This window comes from Cyrtonyx montezumae, unplaced genomic scaffold (genome assembly GCF_038088225.1).
Source record: "Cyrtonyx montezumae isolate F1298 unplaced genomic scaffold, pur_monq_1.0 scaffold_18, whole genome shotgun sequence".
In the NCBI taxonomy this organism is placed as follows: domain Eukaryota; kingdom Metazoa; phylum Chordata; class Aves; order Galliformes; family Odontophoridae; genus Cyrtonyx; species Cyrtonyx montezumae.
Window position 1 is genome coordinate 12759540 of NW_027071914.1, and position 19449 is coordinate 12778988.

The window sequence follows — 19449 nt, forward strand, 5'->3', positions numbered from 1 at the left end:
GGCTACAGGCATCTCTGCACTGAGGCTTGCATTTTTCCTTATAACAGTTTAATTCATCATCTTTGAAGGCGTTCTCCCACCTGGGATCTCTCCCCACCCTGAATCCTTTCTGTGGTGTTCACTACATTCCTGTATGGGCACGAAGCTGGCAAGAGTCACCAGGCCTGGGTTAATGCTTGTCCTCCTGAGGTAAAATGGTGCCTCCTTCATCCCAGGCAAGAGGTCAAACTGCAGCTGACCCCACGGGCGGCTATGGCAAGGGTTGTCCCCAACTCCTGTGCCCTGGGTTTGGTTTGGTGCTGGGCCAGCGTGGGCCTAGAGCAGGTGGAGGCCCTGTGGGTGTGTGTCCTGGGGTCTGCAGTGCCCGGCCCCACCTCGGCCAAGCGCCTTCGTCACTGGTGATGTTGCAAATCTTTTTTTTTTTTCTTCCCCTCCCATTTCAAAAACAAACACACAGACACACACACACAAAAAAGGAATTTCTTCACTTGTGGTCAACTCAGAAAGGAGAAGCTCCTGCTGAGGGAGCGCTGGGGATGGTGCTGTGAGAAGAGGCACTGCTGCTCACACGGATCCCACGGACGCATCCTTGCCCTGCGTGGGGACATCATGGGACGTGGGGACATGGGCCCTGGCCTCCTGCTGCTGCTGCTGACCACACCTGCTGCCTGGCGTGGTAGGTCTGAAAGCCCTTTGTGGCCGCCACGTCTCTCTGGGGCAGCTTTGGGATGCCATGAGGGCTTCTTGTGAGTGCTCCGTGGCTGAGGTGGGGTGGTGGACCCAGCTGGGCTGGGAGAGGGTTTGGGCTCCCAGCTGCTTCTACCAAAAGCCTGCATTAGGGTGGGAAGTTCCCAGCCTCTGAAAGCTGTGGCTTTGCACGTAGGTTCAAGGAGCATCAGTACGGCAGAGAGCAGGCAAGGGAATGTGTCTGCTTTGTGGCAAGGTCTGTTAGAGCTCGCTGCTGTGCCAGAGGGAGGACAGTGGGAGAGAAAGAGTGTGCTGCTAGCCTGTGACTGTGGAGCCCAGCTGTGCTGACTGCTTACTCTTGGCTCCCTGTGGCACTGCCCAGGTATGGCCAAGTTGTATGGAAAGATGTAAGTGGAGTACGAATGGAAATTTGCCTCATTTTGAGTCTTGGCATGGGCTAGGAGGAAGATGAGACTCAGCAGAAAGTGCGTTCTGAGGGAACTCTGAAATAAGCCTTTGCCCAAACTGGACAAGAGCTGGTGCTTGGTGGGAGAGTCAGGAACGTCAGCTATATTGGCACCTTCCATTGAACGCTGCGCCTAGTTGAAGATGTCTGGGGTTGCTGTTCTCTGGTGGTGCTGGCCCACATAAAAGGGCTGAGGAGCTGGGTGTTATGGAAACAGACAACACAATCCCCACAGAAGGGGAAGGTGGATGCAGCTGGTTTTTGAGGCTACGGAGATGGCCAAGAGGCAATAACCCATCAACCTCAAGAAAGAGTCACTAAACCTGTTCTGAGGTTTGCAACCAAACACACAAAATTGTGGCTCTTCCCTTGTTTTCCTCTTGAGCTTGCTTCCTTTACTGTTGAGACTCAGATGGGAAAGTGGGGAGTGGCCCAGGGGAAAAACATTCTGGATTAGAACAGATTCATATTTTCAGCCCAGGAACCACATATCCCTCTAACTGTTATGCTGCATGGTGTTTCACATCAAGTCATGATGTGCAGGCTTTTTCCTGGTCTGCTGCTCTGGAAGATGGGTTTTGAAGGCTGCAGAGTAATGTCATAAATCTGGTTCGGGGAGACTGGCCCAAATTATGTGAGCGTTTCTTGCTTCAGACTTTATCTTCCCGTCCCAGACATAGAGGCAATTAATTTATTATGTGTGGGTTTTTTGCTTTTCGTTTGATTTTTATTTTGTTTTTAGAGAACAGGGACTGGTTACTTCTGATGTATGCTGGTGAAAGATCACAATATCTGGCATGATGTCTTCAAAGGTTCTTTGAGGTACTGGGTAAAGCAGGTCACCAGCTGTGACACCCTCATCAGGCACTGTCTGCATGGCAGGGTGTTAGACACACATCTGTCGGAATGCAATGGCTGCTGGCCATCTGCAGCATGCAAAGACTGTTCAAAACAACAGCTTCAAGCTAGAGCCTGACTTCCTTCTCCTGCCTTTTGGATCACAAGTGCATCTTCTGAGTAAATCCAGGGCAGATGTGCAACCACTGTGATCTGGGTACTTGCTGGGGATAGGTCATAGGCTTCAATTCCAGTTTTACTTCAAGTAAAGGAAGAATCTGAAAGCTGAGCAGTTTATATCTGTCTTCTTGGCCATCTAGAGAGATCCTCCTGTGGTTTCTTTTGCTTTCTTGCTGTGGATAAATATAAACCTCTGAAGAAGCCCCAGGCAGAGGGGCATATTGAGCATCCCCCTGCCCAGATACTCTGGTTGACCCCAGGAGAGGTGTCCTCAGAGGTGAAGCTCTATCTTCCTTGCTCCCATCAGTGAAGGGAGAGCAAGGGGAGCTCTGGCCTAGCATAGGTCCCTCCCCTGGTCCTGAGACCCTCAGTAGCAGGTCAAGGTCCTGATAGCTGGTCTCCGTGGTGGGATTCCTGAGCCTCTAGGTCCTCTGCTCCGCCTACCTCATCCTTCCCAGTGCCTCAGCTGAGTAATGTAATGTTTTGGCTAGGATAGGAGAGGCAAGGATGGAGCCTGCAGCTGTAACTGGAGGTCATGGTTACACAACCTGTGGTAAAACCTTTGGCCAGCAGTTACCGACAGTGCTGCGGAAGCTGCTGAGGAGCAGCAGAGACATCCTCGGGCTTCGTGCAAGATTGCACAGTGGTCAGCAGGGAGCAAGCCTTCCACAGCAGCCTTGCTTCCCCATTCCGGGAAAGGACACACTGATGTGACTTGTTCTCCATCGCACACGAAGGAGCAGATGCTCTGGTTGCCTTCACCTGGCAGTGTCCTGCATCTCTGTCGCATCCATCCCCACTCCACTGATGTGGTTGTGCCATTGCTGACTTCTTCACTGTGCAGTGACAGCAAGGATGCTGCATGACCCAACTCTTGCTTTTGTCCTCCTGCTGTGGTCACCCAATGACCAGTTACAATGTGAAATTTCTCTGAGCCAGTCTGAAGGCAGCTCTGAGTTGCAGAGATTGGCTCTACCACCACACTGTGCTGAAGCCTGGGTTGCAGAGAATAGGAGAGACATGAATGTCCAGTGACAGTAAAAGCAGGAGGAATGTATCAAGCCTGGTAGAAAACAAAGCTTAGCAAAGAGAGAGGAATGTTGTACTTTAGGTAACTGGAAAATGTGGCTTTGTAAAGGATGATGGGAAGTTGCTTTTCCACTTTGGGAATAAATGAGGCTTTTCCTGTTTCCATAGAAAAATAAAAGCATTGCACGCACACACACAAATATATAGGGAGAAAAAAAAGTCAAATATTCAATTTTTCATGCCCTCTGTTTCTTCCTGCTGGGCCAGCAAGTTTGATTCAGGTCTTGTTTGGGTTTCCCCTGGGCCACTGCTTCATGGTCACACAACAGCAAAGCTCTCCAGGGATGAGTCCCATACAATTGACCCTTCCTTGCCTGGAGGAAGGCATCAGCACAAGATGGCTTAAGTGATGCTCTTTGAGTTCTGGTAGATGGGCTCTGGCACCAAAGCCCTGGGCATAGTTAATAGGACACATATTAATGATTTGGACATCGTCTTCCTAACCAAGGGAAAGCTGCAAGCATGGGTGTGTACATTTCTAGTTGTGTTACTGGAAGGATGTACAAGACAGCACCAGAGAATGGCTGTGCTCGTAAGAAGCCTTCCCTAGATCTCCTCCTGTAAGTTGGGACAATGAAGGGCTTGCAGTGCCCTCCTTCACCAAGAGCAGCAGACTAATAAACTGGGCAGCTATCTTTGCACTTGCTATTATTTGAACCCTGGTGTGTATCCCTTTAAGATGTGAGGATGGGTTAGCAACTGGAAAGGAAAGCAGAAGTGGGAGAATAGCCCTGGAAAGGGACTGGAGGGGGGTGAACAGCCCCCTGAGCACAGATAGCCATTTGCAATGTGTTTCCTGTCCTCCCTGAAGGGCTGGCGTGGGGGTGGCAGTACTGCTTCTTCCCCAGCCCTGTGGCACTGATTCATTTCTCACTTCCCCCCACCCTAAATATAGGAGGTGATTCAAAGAACTCGCTGATGTGGCAAAACGGGGAAAAATATATATATATTTCCCTTTGCCACAAGTGGCTGGAGTGGGACCCTGGTTCCCCTTTGTTTGACCAGTGGAGAAGCCATCTTCACGGCAGTGATGGTATCAGAAATGCTGCTGGGTTGCAATGCTGGTGTCAGCACAGCCTGGCGTGCATTGTGCATGAGTGCAGCTGCAGGACTGCGTGAGGTGTTGGCTTTCCTTACCCTCAGTTTCCCACCACCGAATATGAATTATAATGCTGACTCAGTCCATGTTGTTTTGATGGTAGCTGGAAAGATGCATTGTTTGATTTCATGGTAAGTCATAAGTAAGTGTACTTCAAAATCCACTGCCAAGCAGCCAAAAAAATGCATGTGCTGAGCTCCTGCTCTGCAGCTTTCCAAGCCTGTTTCAGCTCATCATAGCATTAATGCTATGGAGCTTTTAGCTCCCAGCCATGGAGCTAAACTTCACCAACTGATGCTATGGGGTAACCATGTTCATATTATAGCTCCATCTCTGCCACAAAAGGAAAACAACTACAAAAACAGGCAAAACCCAACAGGAGCTATTTCTAGGCTAGCATTTGGCCTAATCTGCTCCAGATGATTGCTATTCCTCTCCCAGTGTTCTGAATTTCAGTTATGTGGGTTTGTTTTTTTTCCTACCCTGAAGATTGTTCCTTGGAGTACCAGGCTATGCTTTGCTGGGATGCAGAATGATGTAAGCCTGCATCCTAAGCCCATCCTCAACACTGTGAACTCCAGCAGACCTTCCTGAAATTGATCATTTTTTCATCCTTGCTCTTTCTCTTTCCTTTGCAGGCTCAGCATCCCCTGTGATCAGCCCTGATATCTCTGTTCTGGTTGTCAATGTGGGTGATCCAGTCCTCCTGCGCTGCTCAGGAGAGTCAGAAGTTAAATGGTACCCTGAAAAGTTCACCAACCATACCAGCAGCACACTCAGTATTCCTAGGACCACTCACAGAGACACAGGCACCTATAAGTGTGCTTACGTCAACAGCAGTGACAAGAGTGTTGCATCTGTGCATCTGTACGTGAGAGGTAACCATTCTTCATTCCTTCCATGTATGCTGGCAGAATGACCTCTTTTCAGGGAGCACAGCCATTAGACAGCTCCTCTCTAGATCCATGGCTGTGTTAGTGATGGGAGAGCAGGACAGGCTCCTGCTGGGAGCAGCTGCCCACCCACAACCACATAAACCCACATACTATGGGACCTGTGGCACTACAGTACAGAGCATCTGTATCTCATGTGTACCTGTGAATGGCCTGGACCTCTTCCTCCATCTACCTTGGCTTCCCTTCCTTAAAAAGCAGTGATGAAAGCCTGTTTGGTGTTGTAATACACAGTGAGATTTGGAGATCAGAGAACTGTATGGCTAGTATCCTCAATAAGGAAGAATCACAGGAATCGTGTCCTCACAGTGTGAGCCAAAGCTCAAGTATGCCATGGTATCCCCACCATTTGAGTTTACCCCTTCCTTTGTACAGAGATACTGTCATGGACAGGGAAGCTGGAGGTCTAATAAACAAAAATAACACTGTAATGAAAAGTCGAATTTGAGCTAAGCGCGCTTCTCAGTGTCTCTTGCCTACATACAGCTGTGAGTTGCTTGCTCTGCTCTCCTCAAATGCCTTAGCTGGAATCAGGCTTGTCATGTGAGTTTTTGGAGGCTGAGTCAGGCAAGCACTGAGCCAGGTTGCCCCAACACTGAACTCCCACTGGGCAGCAGGGCTGGATACTTGCCTTTGCTGGAACATCTCTCTCAGCTCAGTGCCTGTTTTTCTGATCCTGTTCTCTGGTTTACCTCATCTCCTCCACAGATCCCAATAATGTGTGGTACATCCCATACTTCCGGATCTCTGTGACCAAAGGTGGTAATGCTGAGTTCCCCTGCTTCATCACTGCCCCTGAGTATGGATCCAATGTGACCCTGATAAGGCACGACGGCTCTAAGCTCTCACCTGGTACCAACTATTCTTTCAGTGCTGAGAGGGGAATAACACTTTATCATGTGCAACACCAGCAGAAGGGCTATTACCAGTGCCAAACATTGGTAAATGGAAAAACAGAGAAGTCATCAAGAATAAGACTGATTGTGGATGAAGGTAAAGGACTGGGATTGCTACTACCACAGGGGGACAGCAGTATTTGGTCACAATAGATCATTAAGGAAAAGTTCTTAGCCAACAGCTGGAAAGACTTTCTGAACCTGCAGTCGTTTAGAGGTACTTAAAAGGAGGTAAAATTCCATTGGCTTTTGAAAACTTGTTTCCTCTGGGTGTGTCTGCAGTGTGCAGCTTATCACAGGTACTGCCACAGAGTTCATTTATGATGTCCCAAAAGACTTCTAGGGATGAGACTATGCCACGAGGACCTATAAACCACAGTGATGGCTGCTCTGCTCTTCCAAACTTGTACTGCTTCCTGTGTATAAAAAGGAGTGAGAATCTCAAGGGAAGGAGAAGGGCATGGGTAAAAAGAATGGACAGAGTGGAAAGGAGAAGGTGTCCGGGCCCTAGGGAGGCTCCAAAGTGCGTGGTGCCATTGAGCCAACTGGTGATGCATCTTTTCCTGTTTGTCTTTGTGTAGGACCAGAGAAGCCTGTACAGGTGATGGTGGAACCTGTAGACCACGTGCGGATTGTGGGTGAACCTTTTGATGTCACTTGTGTAGTAACTGCTCCTTCCTACAAGTATGATATCCAATGGTTGACAGCAACAAACAGTGTAAGTTAAAGTGTGCAGCTTCGAGGGGTTATGGTACTTTTCTGGAAGCCAGGAGGTATAGGGTACCAAGTGTGGCCTGCATTTAAGACTTTTCTTCAGAAAAGCCTTGAACTGCTTGCCCAAAGTAGCTATTCAAACAAGCCATACAGATCCAAAAATCCTTCCTTTGGATGATACAGAGTTAAGGAACAGCTGCCCGTTGTCAGGATCTTGGTTTGAGAGAGCAGAAAAGGACACTGTTTCACCTGAGCTCACTGAGCAGCAGCCATAGTACCCATTAATGTGACACTTCTTCACCCTTCTCTGCCAAGGCTTATAAAGCAGCAAAAGGTCAGAACAAACAGCTTCCCAGAGTAAAAATATGGGTGAAAAAAGGGAAAGCATCTCAAAATTTTGAAATCTCTGTTGTGCTGATGCTTAACTGCTGCAGGCTTAGATAAGATTTGCTAGAAGTCCTTATATCCACCACGTTCCCAAAGGAGTTGAAATAGAAATCTATATGATATGTGTTTGGATTGCAGCATGTAAGGACAGCTAGCAGCCACAATAGGTGTGGCCCTAACTGCAGTGGAATATCTGCCTCTAATACTTGGGTTTAACATGCCTCTTGGTCTCAAGCAGGAGACTTTCAGTAACGGGGCACAGTAGCACAGAACAGAGGGTAGTGAGTATTTTTATTATAAATATAATTCAGTTGAATCCTCTGAGCTTCCAAACGAGTGATTGATGCTTCCTCCCTGACAGGTCAGGAGTAATGGGAAGGTTGACATGAAAAATGAGAACTACATCATCAATGACACCCTGTCCATTCCAGCAGTGACCATGGAAGACAGTGGGAAATACACCTGCATGGCTAACAATTCAGCAGGATTCAGGAATGCCTCCACAATGCTGCGGGTGGTAGGTGGGTACTTTCCCAGCAGACCAGGAAGCTGTGGACTGAAGCATGCCTGGCCTTGAGTGTTTGTTGCTTCTGCTTCAAAACAGGGAAACTTCACTCCTGCACTTCGCAGGCTTAGGTTTGCTGATGACCCAAAGCCACTGCATTCCAGCTCAGAAAGGGGGCTTGTTCTGAGAGATTTCCAGGCGAGAAGCCAGGAGTTCAGCTAAAGGGGCTTGTCTTGTATAGATCACAAGATACAGTTTTAGCCTTATTATTTGTTAGGATAGTGTATAAAACCTCTTACAGATGCAGAGCTTGATCCAAGCCATCATGAGCAAGTAACAGCTCCTTAAAAGTACTTCTTTGTCAACATGCAACGTGCAGTCTGTGTAATGCCTCATTCCCTCCTACAGTCTCACAGCTGAGGCTGCTCTTTCCAGTAATGTTCAATTTACAAAGCTGGTGTAAGCTTGTCTCAGGTCTCTGTGGACATGCCTGCTGATGGTCATGCTCTCCTTCATCCTACAGAAAGAGGTTATGTGGTCCTGACCCCAGTGCAAGCCACGAACCAAGAAGTTGCTGAAGGAGAGAGTCTGAAACTCCAGGTCCATATTGAAGCATATCCAAAACTTCTCCACTGGCACTGGGAGCACACAGACTCGTTGAAGAACTCTGGAAGCAACAAACTCAGTAACGAAATGGTCCCTAAAAACAACTGGTATGTGCTGTCCCTCTTCTATGCTGGATATGGCATATTTTCAAAACTGCTTTTGTTGTAAGACAGATAGATCCCATGCTGCAGGCTGACAGAGAAGTCTGATTTTAAAGAGGGGAACTGTTTTGCCTCTCTGACTTCTATTTCCAGCATTACTAGCAAACCACAGTGAGAAGGGCTGATCAGGTCAAGGAGGATACCACCTCTGTCAAATTTGGCAGTTTTCCCTTTCAAAACCTTTGTAGAAGTCTCTGTTACATTTTGCAGTCTTTTTCAAGTTGGCACTCTCCCACAGGAAGAATCTGGAGAGAGACAGCACAAACAGGTTCCCAAGCTGCTCCTCAGTCCTGTCCTGTGTTCCACTGTCTGCAGGGTATAATACCAGCAGGTGCTGTATGTCCCATGTCAGGAGAAGACAGAAACTTCATTTTGAGGACATGATCTCGTATATAGGAGGACACAGTCATGCTCTTTCAAAGCCCACAGCCAAACTGAGGAGCTTGGGCAATTCTCTTTTTGTTTTCTTGGGAGAACTCATTCACTCAGATGCAGGAGGATCAGAGTCTCCTGGCTCTTCCAGCACAATGACTTAGATGTTAAACTCTTCTTTCTGAGCATTCACCCACCACAGCCTTTCAGTATTACTGCACTTAGTGGCACAGTGCTCTCATACAGCAAGGATTCTTCCAGCAGCCCAGTAGGACCAGCCACTCCCTGCTTCCCCAGAGAAGCAAGCTGCTGGGTTAGCAGCACTAAGCTGGGAAGTGTTCACCCAGTCCAGGGCACAGGAAACAGCTGCATATTGCTGAGCAAAGACTGTGTGCGTGCCTGAGTTCCCTCAGCACAGTTTTCTTCATGGTGTTTATTCTCCCTGTGGGTGCAGGTATAACAACACGCTCTTCCTGGATCATCTGGAGGGAGGAGAGAGAGGTCTCTACACATTTTATGCTGGCAACAGTGAGACCAACTCATCGGTTGCCTTCAGTGTATCTGTGAAATGTAAGTCTTGGCACTGCTCCTTCCTAAACCCAGCTTGCCCAGGGGCTGCTGCCCAGCAGGCAGAGTGCAGGGCTAGTGGACCAGGGCACTTCCAGCCCAGTGCCCACAGGACACTGACATGCTACTCCTGGAACCCATCTCAAATCTCTGCTGAAGTTCTGTTGTTCCATAGATGGAGGTAAATCAGAGCACTCTTCCTCTGGTCATGGCACTTCCTCTGCTTTCCCCAACAGCTTCTCCAAGGGTGTGCAGTGTCATGGTGTCAGCCAATGACTCCAATAAGCTTCTCTGCACGGCCATCGGCTTCCCTGCCCCACACATTGAGTGGTACCAGTGCCCCACTCACTCTAACAGGTAAGAACTACCTAGGACTGGGCACCATCAAGCACCTCTAACTCCAAAGAGAGTGCTTGAACTCGCAATGTTAGCGCTTGCTGAGCAGCACAACGTGGGCTTGCTTACAGGCAATTCAGCCTAATTCTCAGTGTCTCCTCTCTCACCTGAGGCAAGCATTAACTCACTATGAGCAACAGCACTGCAGAGAAACGCTCATTCTGTCCTGCTTTGCATCCCTGCAGATACGAGGACTATATTCTGCTTCTGAATGACTCCAGTCCCCGTGTGGTGAACACGCTGCCCTTCCAAGAGGTGGAAGTGGAGAGCATCTTCCCGTTCCAGGATCTGGGGGCCAATTTCACCTTCTGCTGCGTGGCTGTTAACAACAAGGGGAGCACCTATGATATCCTTCACTCAGTCTTCAGTAAGATACCAACTTGCAGCTTGGTGGAGTGGGGGAGTATTTGGCTTTTGGGGTCTGTCTGCCTATATGGATTTTCCACTGCAGAAGAGGTGAAATAGATTTCATAGGCCCTGTGTCACCACAGAGGTTGGGAGGCTTTGGCACTCCTACAAGCCATGTGGGAATTGCTGGCTGGGGAGAGCCTGATGTCAAAGACTGAGCTCTGCCATGAGCCCCTTGTTATCTGCAAGACCTAGCTACAGTGCTCAGCACAGACAGCTGATTGATGTTCAGCCTCAGGAGGTGCATCTTTTGCTGGGTCTGTTCTTGCTGATCTTGGTCTGTCTGCGCACAGCCTGACCAGCTCCTGCTCTGCACCTGGTGGTATGGTAATAGGAGTGCAGCAGCTCTTTTGGCCACTCTCTAAGACCACTGCAGGGTTGCATTGCATTATCCAGGGAGTATTTACTTACCCCCATTTATTTCTCCTCCAGGAAGTGTCATGGCTCCCCCAAACCAGCTCTTCAGTCCCATTCTCACCACCTGCATGTGCACATCAGTCTTGCTGCTCCTGCTGCTCCTCTTCCTCCTCTACAAGTACAACCAGGTCAGCCTCCCTGTTGCACAGCAAGGGCTGCAAGGTCTGCCCAGCCTCAGAGCTCACACTGCCTCAGTGGCAACCACAGCCAAAATCCATGCACCAAAACCAAGATGTGTGTTAGCACCTTTCCCTACCCGTCCCTCAGACTCATAGCCCAGAGATCAGTGCAGACAGTGCCTAGTGCCAGACAGAAGTGCTCATTATATGCTTCAGCTGCAGCTGGTTTTGCTCTGGTCACTAAGTATACAGACTTAATTAACTAGAAAAAAAGTGGTTGGCAATCTGCATCTAAATGTTTCTCCATCCTGCTTTACAAAAAGCTGCCTTTGTGAGGAAGCAGGTTGATATTAGTAGGTGTTTGTCTCCAGGAAGACTAGCTCACTATTTTTATACAAGAACTTGCCCTATTTTCTCTGCAAGACTTATCTTCAGCATTGAATTTCTTCTCATAAACTGCTCCAATCACTTCTGCTTCATGGGTGGGTGAAAATCTCCTGGTTTTCAGTTCTCCATTTGGCACTTTGCCTTTGACAGCCCACCATGGCTGCAGATTTTGCAGAGTTCTAGTGCTGACTGTCACAAGATGCAGCAGAGCCTGCTCACAAACAAGCACCCACAGTTTCTCAAGCAAAACTAAAGCTGCCTTTGGGATGTGTAAGTGCAGCCCTGAAGAGAAGCTCTCAGGAAGGCCTTGCAAGCCCAGAAGAAGGAGAATGTGTTTGTAAATAATATTATCTCAGATGTGGGCCTCTTGAGCTAGGGCTGGTTGGTTGTTGAAGTGCCAGATGAATTATGGAGCAGAAAGTAACAGTGCTCACAGTCAGAGCATGCCCTTCTCTGCAGCTATCTGGTGGAAGTGGTGAGGAGAAGCACTTTGGAGCACACCTCCCAGTACTTGGGATATTCCATCTGGACTCACTGTGGTCACAGTTACTCCACCCACACTTAGCTGTGCCTGCCTTGATGGGCTTGAGACCACTGTTGCTATTCAGGCATGCATCCCCTTGTGTGAGCAAAGGCCACTCACAGTATTCCCAAGCTGAGCTGTTCATTGTTTGTGCCTCCAGGATGGGTCCACAGGCCATACAACAGCAATGACAGCACTCAGCACAATCTGGCCAAAGCTTCTGCCAGCAGGTGCTGGTGCTGCTTCTCTCTGACCTCATGTGGTTACTTCTACCATGAGATATGTGGAAAAGAGAAGAAATTCTTAGTTTGGTTTCTCCATTTTTTTCCCCTGGAAGGGAAGCTAGGTTGAGCCAGCTCCTCTGTTCTGCTGTGCTCAGCTGCCCAGGGTTCTGAGGAAGGAGGCACAGTGGAGACATCTCTCTCTGGCACCATCTGGGCACTGCTTAGCCACGCTCTGGTGGGACATGCACCCAGTGCCAAGTGATAGCTACAGTGACAGAGGCAAGAGGGCCTCCAAGGACTGGGAGGGACTTTGTTTGGACCAGGCTGTCCAAACTGAACATCTCGCACTCAAAGCAAAATATATTTAGTGGAGTTAAACCCAAGTCTTCTCGCTGTGCCTGCAGGGCAAGAGTCAGAGCACTTGCTGAGGGAGGGTAACTCTCAGGACTCAAGCAGCAGTGACTAACTGGAGTCTCTTCCCCACAGAAACCTAAGTACCAGGTGCGGTGGAAGATCATTGAGGCCTGTGAAGGGAATAACTACATCTTTATTGATCCCACTCAGCTGCCATACAACGAGAAATGGGAGTTTCCCAGGAATAACCTCCAGTTTGGTAAGAAACATTCCCTGCTGCTTGCCTTGTGACACGAAGCTTGCCACAGAGCTGAAATACTCCAAAAAACAAAGTCAAAGCAAATAGGCAGCATCCAAAGCTGCATCCAGACATGGCAGCTACAGCCTCAACCAGGCCTTGCTGCCCTCTTCTACACAGTGCCAAATGCTAGGGTGCAACCTCCCTCCAACTCTCTATTGCTGCAAAGAAGATTGAGAGGATTGTGTTCCTCTTCATGCATCTGAGGTCATCCCTTAACGTGTACAGCTTGTGAGCCCGTGTTTGGTCTTGACCTCTTTCATAACATCTTTGCTCACTGCAGAGTTCCCCATAGATGCTCACCACCTTCTGACTAAGAGTTAGTCTGTCATCTTGTCTGGGCTCAGCAGGAATCCCCTCCTGGCTGTGTGCAGACAAGTGCTCAACATCTTTTTAGAGAGCATCTTTTAAGTACTTTTATTTTTTCCCACTGCAGGAAAAACTCTTGGAGCTGGAGCTTTTGGAAAAGTGGTAGAAGCCACTGCTTTTGGGCTGGGAAAAGAAGATTCAGTCCTCAAAGTGGCTGTGAAGATGCTGAAATGTAAGCCTGGGCCAACCTGCAGAGGCTGAAATCCCCCAAGTTCCATTGGGCTGCACGTAGCGTGTGTTCACCAGACTGGGTGTTCAGATGTTCCTGTGATAAGTGCTAGGTGTTGGACTTGTGGTGTGCCATTATTTGTGGACACATGGCCAGAGGCACAGGCAGAGGATGTAGATTCCTCTCTCCTTCCACTCTTGTTCATCTGACTATACCGTTGTTATCCTCATCATCTCTTTCTTGCCCTTCCCTGACTCCCCCATATTGTCCTCATCTTGCAGCAACTGCAGACACAGATGAGCAGGAGGCTCTCATGTCTGAGTTGAAGATCATGAGTCATTTGGGACACCATGAGAACATTGTTAACCTGCTGGGAGCGTGTACCTATGGAGGTAGGATCCCATAAACCTGCTTCCCCCAGCAGAACTCTCTCACGGCCTGGGGTTGTGGGCTGGCTATTTCCAGCCATGCTTACATGATGGGTGGGTTTTGCTGTTCCTCCTTCCACACCCCAGACAGTTCCAGGGACTGGTTTCCTTTGGACACTCTAAACTCCCTTCTTAACAAACTCCTGCCTTTCTCCCAGGCCCAATTCTTGTCATCACCGAGTACTGTCGCTATGGAGATCTGCTGAATTTCCTGCGGAAGAAGGCTGAATACATAATTATCCAGGACTCAGCCCTGGACACCTCTTTGGACAGCACTGCTGATTACAAAAACATTGACCTGGAGAAAAAATACATCCGCAGGTGAGAGCAGGACCCTGCTGGCCACAGGGCTGAGCAACGAAAGGCACGCTGGGGAGAGATTAAGGCCAAAGATAGGGAACTTGAAGAAGACCAGGGTGCAAAAGTAGGCATGGATGTGGTTTCTGCACTCAGTGGGCATGGAGAGGGGCAGAAGGCACTGCTAAGATGCTGCTGACAGCCTGCCTCTCTTTGTTGCTCTCTGACTCAGTGACAGTGGTTTTGCGAGCCAGGGTTTGGAAACTTATGTTGAAATGAGGCCCATATCATCATCATCTTCAGCATCATCGGATTCTGCGCAATCCAGGGGTGAGTTAAAGGTCCATTTTTGTATTTGCATCATTTCTTCAGACTGACCATCCGGTCTGGCTTAGCTCTAGAAACTGGGATACAACATGGTTTGCACTACTTACCATCTTCACAGCAGCCCTAAAGTTTCTGTTTGAATTTCAGGGAAAAGCTCAGAGGAAGAAGATGAAACCAGGGAGGATCTCCGGCCCCTTAACCTCTCTGACCTGCTCCAGTTCTCCAGCCAGGTGGCACAGGGCATGGCATTCCTCGCATCAAAGAACGTGAGTGCCAAGAGGACCGCTGCATCCCAGCAGGCAGCACCTCTCCACCAGCATCAGCCAGCTATCCTGTCTGCTTAAGGCTTGGGAGGTTTTCAGAGGGTCAAACCCAACTGTGCTGCTGGAAACAGGCCTCTCTCCTCCACCTGCTGGGTTCACACACACTAGGCTTCAGTGCCCAGTGCTTCCTTCAGAGCTTGGGATTCAGACAGGCCATCACAGCAAGACAAAGTTAACGGGGGCACCCAGGGCTGCCCATCATGCGAGTCTGCCTCGATGTTTTCTGCACAGCTTTTACATGAGGTCAGGAACCTCGATGCAGAGCTTTCTCGCACTGGCAGCTTCCTGAAGCCCCAGGGACAAGGAACTGAAAGTGGCCGTTGAGCTGTCTCAGTGGCAGAGGGCAATTGTATTATGGCTTCACATGGGACACTGTGAGCAGCCCCTGTTATGCTCTCTTCCCCCCAGTGCATCCACCGTGACTTAGCAGCCAGGAACGTGCTCGTATCAGACGGTCGGGTGGCCAAGATTTGTGACTTCGGCCTGGCCCGTGACATCATGAATGACTCAAACTACGTTGTAAAAGGCAATGTAAGTAATTGGAGTGGGGACTGGAGAATGTACAAGGGTGAGGTGCAGCCAGAGCATGAAGGACAGGGTGCAGCATAGGCTGCCTGCTTGTCCCAGGCTGCAGGACTCTCTCCTCTTCCAGGCCCGCCTGCCCGTGAAGTGGATGGCCCCAGAAAGCATCTTTGACTGCATTTATACAGTGCAGAGTGATGTGTGGTCTTACGGCATTCTTCTCTGGGAGATCTTCTCCCTTGGTAAGGAAGGGGGAAGCTTGCAGCCCTTTTGTTTTCCATGGCTGACCAACACTTTGCAGAAAATCTTCCAAGAAAGGAGGGAGGCTGGAAAAATATAGTATATACTGAAGCTGCAGAACACTGCGTTGCTTCCTCAGGGATCATTAGAAATAATTGGGTCTTGGAAGATTTGCTGTAACTCAGAGCTCTCTGAGGAGTGGCACTGGCTCCAAACTGCCTCTTACCACCCCCCCTCCCCGCCTTGGGCAGGGTGCTGAGGCCTCTGACCCGAGTGTTCCTGTCACAGGTAAAAGCCCCTATCCTGGCATGGCAGTGAACAGCAAGTTCTACAGCATGGTGAAGAGGGGCTACCAGATGGCCAGGCCTGACTTCGCTCCCTTGGAAATGTGAGTGGTGCATTGAGACGTGCAGCAGGTGGAGGGGGAACTGGAGCTGCTTCATGTGGAGTGGGTGGTGAAGTTGGCACAGGGATGTCGGTCACAGGTCTGTGGGCTGCTACGGGTTGGGCATGAGGCTCAGGGCTTCTCCAGGCTCAAGTAGGAAAGCAGGAACCAGGGCAGCCTGCCCAGTATCCCCCAGCTTCCAGACAGGAAGGTGGGAGAGCTCACATTTTCTCTACATTCCCGAACATGACAGTTTTGTTGGTTTTTTTTCCTTTTTCTGTCAGCTACTTTTAACTCTAGGAATGTGAGAAGACAAGTCTGAGGACCTGTACACACAGGACTGTGTGTACAAACAGTGTGAATTACTGTGCAGTGCTGCTGCAAGGAGCCAGAGGCTCCCCAGCAGCTTTGCAGAAGTACAGCACGACAACTCTGTCCCTCTCTAATTTGCAGGTACAGCATCATGCAGGCGTGCTGGAGCCTGGAGCCCACACAGAGACCTACTTTTGACCAGATCTGCTGCTTCATTCAGAAAGAACTGGATTTGCACAAGGAACAGGTAAGAACCTTTGGAGAGGAGAAAGCACATCTCAGGCCTCCTTTCTCCCTACTTCAGCATTGCTTCTGGGCAGTTTTCCTGGTGCTTTCCCCAACACCTTTAATTGATGGGAACAGTTCAGCGTCTGTAGAAGTGAAGAGAGGCATCCAGATGGTGAAGGGTAACAAAAGCAGGCTGGACACAGAAATGCAGTTACTTTGCAGCATCCTTCATGGGCAGCAACACAAGTGCAAACACAGAGCAGTCTGAAACATGCCTTTTTTGTTTTTTCTTCCTGCTTTCAAGGACTACACAAACCTCCCATCCACAGCTGAGGAAGACAGTGGCTGTGATACCTCTGGTTGCTGTGAGGAGTCCTGTGAACAAGAGGAGAGTGGGCAGCCCCTTCTCAAAGGCAACAACTATCAGTTCTGTTAGCTGGTGCCATTGCCCTGGGTTGGATCGCTGTCCTCCCTCTGCAGAGTGCATGATTCTGCATGGATGCCTTCAGCTTTGGCTCTCCTCTCTGTGCTTTCTGAAGAATGAGAGTAGGAACGTTACTGACTCCCTCACTGAAAGAACAGTGCTGGAGTGACTCAAAACCAACCACTCACCATGGGGGCCCTGAAGTCTTATCTCCATCTCTACAGGGCACAGAGGTCCCATCCCTCCTGCCCCTCCCCTGCACCCCTGAAGGGGACTGTGAGATGGTTTTTGTTATTTTTTAAATCCTAGTTGCAGCCAAGTAGGATATTTCCAAAAGTCACTCACACGAATGAACCTTGCTTTGTAAGTACCTCTTGAAATGGGTCCTGAAGTGGGAACCACCCAGAGCAGCCCACTGCCTCGGTGGCCCTGCTCTCTTCCCTTTGTCAGTCTGACTCTGGATGCTGCAGAATGAGTGGTTAGATGTAGGTGAAGTCTCCACCAAGCATTAAAGATGCATTAACCTCTAGATTTCCTCATGCACTCTGCCCCTCTGCAGCTGGTGCTTCTGCAGAGATTGGTGGGTGAAGAAGGAGCCAATCCCAGGGCTCTGTGAACCTGCACGTGCCCCAGGAACAGGAGTGGGGCAGTTATATCTCAGGCAAAATAAAAAGGTGAGAAGTGCTCTTCCACACGAGCACTGAACACAGTCCCACTGTAGGCAAGAATGGCAGCTTAAACAGACCTGGAAGTGTTCAACGTAACACATCTTACAAAACTTCTGCATTATTAAACATGTAGCAATTCACTGCCTTCTTCCTGATTGCAGACGTGCTCTTGTATATATTTTCTTGAATGTATTTTAATAATAGAGCTGAGATAATTTTTTTCCCCTATAAGCTAGGGCCTAATGCCCTTAAATTTTTTTCCTCATCTCATTTTTGTTCAGGGTTACTAATGCTTCAGCCACGTGGTCCTGTGTAGCTATCAGAAGTAGCTAATAAAGCTTCTTAGCTTCACCTGACTTGGGTGGTAGAGGATCAGCATTACAGGCACAAGCACTGACATGGCTTAGGAAAACTACAGCATGACAAACCTACTGTGTGGCCTTCATCAGACCATAATGTTGGGCCATTTCTGATTGTATTAAACCTGTTTTTATGCTAACACCAAGTGATTCATTCCTCCTTACTAAATAAAAAGCTAATGTTATTTCCATCTGTCAGCATTATAAAGAATAAAATGTTAAACAAAACAAGTCTTCCCCAGGGCTTCGAGGGCTGTTCTCAGGGTGAGTGGCTCAGAGCATGGGTAACAAATCCACCGGCCCATCCTCTCATACCCTGCAGCTCTGCTCCAGTTCATCACACACAATTCTCATTATCAGTTCTCAGAACCATTTAGTCTTGTGTAATGAGAGGAAAAAAGAAAAACACATTAAAACTGAGATCTTAAATTGCTTTGCTCGGACTGGCCTGCCTGTAATTCAGAATAAAAAGGAAGAGCAGTCACTGTCCCCTGCTGCAGAGGCAGCGGGGATCACAGCATGAGAGCAAGCTGACCAGGGGAGCTGGCCATCTCATTCTCATACACCTGCCATTGCTCCACAACCCTTGTTAATTCCATCTGAACTCTGCTGGACATGAAAGAATGGTCTGTGCACACTGGAAACGTGGTTTACACACACAGTGTCTGTGTCCTTTCCCACTGCAGTCTTTCAGGTCTTGGAGGCAAAACACAACCCACTCAGACACGGTTTCACCCCCAGAATTGGAGATAGTTTATTAAATTTTATCACTGACTGAAAAAAGTCACTAGCATCTCTTATAATAAGTTAATGTTCTTAACAGAAAAACCCCAAGCCATAATTACTGTGTGTGCTCAGACTTGATACATTTACTTTTACAGTACGGTATTCAATAGGTTCCCCTTCACAGAAGGGAATTTTCAACCACACCACAAGCCTCTGAATCTTCCTCCTGCTCACTCAGACAAAATAACATCCCTTCACAGTCCACCACCACCCCCTCTCCTCTGCAGCACAGCAAAAAAAACCTTCAGCTTTGGTGCCAGCAACAACCAAAGGGACTTGACAGCAAGCAACACACAGCTTTACAGAGCCTGAGGTGTTCCTTAGACGTGCTTTACGAGCTGAGAAAGCAAGAGGCTCCTCTAACTCACAAGTGCTGTGGGACACGAGCAAGGTGAACACAGCAGAGTGCTGAGACTGCTCCTGTGGATGCAGCTCTCCAGTGCCCGCTCTGGGGGAGGACCTCAGAACTCTGCTCACGCTGGTGATCCTGCACTGCTTCTCCTTGATCCCAGAGCCGCTCTTTGTGATTCAGTTCTAAGGGCACAGTGTCAGAAACTCAAGTCCTTAATGAAAACAACAGAAACCATTCAAGAGGACAGCACAGAAATGGGAGTGTCCTCCCTATTTTCACAGCTATCACCTCATACAGCCCCCTAGTGAACTTGGTTCCCCAGGGCCTGACAGGTACACTCTTAACGTACAAATGCTTTTCACTATGTGTTTCAGCTTCTAAATTATTACTGCTCATGTGAGGGGGCAAATAATTCCAGGCAACTTCAGCAGCCTAAGTACACTCCATCCTGGGCTCAGGATTGCAGCCTCCAGGGAGGCTCTCAGACAGGACACCTTAGAGCTGCATGGCTCCTCCTCTTCAGCCATGGACTCTCTGAAACCAACGCGTGAGAGCTCTGCAGGACTTCCAAGCAGGAGCTAGCTTAGTGTCCTAACCTAATCTGTCTGGAACAGT

At 48.9% G+C, this 19449-nt stretch overlaps 1 protein-coding gene across 1 annotated transcript; it reads left to right on the forward strand.

Moving 5' to 3' along the window:
- The first annotated feature begins 606 nt into the window (after window positions 1-606).
- Window positions 607-19051, forward strand: CSF1R (colony stimulating factor 1 receptor). Its single transcript, XM_065734746.1, has 21 exons — window positions 607-676; window positions 4997-5236; window positions 6020-6304; window positions 6789-6925; window positions 7670-7829; window positions 8337-8526; window positions 9407-9522; window positions 9756-9876; window positions 10101-10282; window positions 10756-10868; window positions 12480-12606; window positions 13082-13186; window positions 13465-13575; window positions 13770-13932; window positions 14141-14238; window positions 14383-14501; window positions 14967-15089; window positions 15211-15322; window positions 15609-15708; window positions 16159-16264; window positions 16550-19051. Exons 1-21 carry the CDS (start codon window positions 610-612, stop codon window positions 16679-16681), a joined length of 2907 nt encoding a protein of 968 aa, XP_065590818.1. The 5' UTR covers window positions 607-609; the 3' UTR covers window positions 16682-19051.
- The last annotated feature ends 398 nt before the right edge of the window (window positions 19052-19449 follow it).

Bases quoted from the DNA above. Each gene is read 5' to 3' on its own strand.
- CSF1R (XM_065734746.1), top strand. From the start codon at position 610: ATGGGACGTGGGGACATGGGCCCTGGCCTCCTGCTGCTGCTGCTGACC. The intron at 8,527-9,406 runs GTATGTGCTGTC...CTGTGGGTGCAG, and splicing joins ATGGTCCCTAAAAACAACTG to GTATAACAACACGCTCTTCC. The intron at 13,933-14,140 runs GTGAGAGCAGGA...TCTCTGACTCAG, and splicing joins GAGAAAAAATACATCCGCAG to TGACAGTGGTTTTGCGAGCC.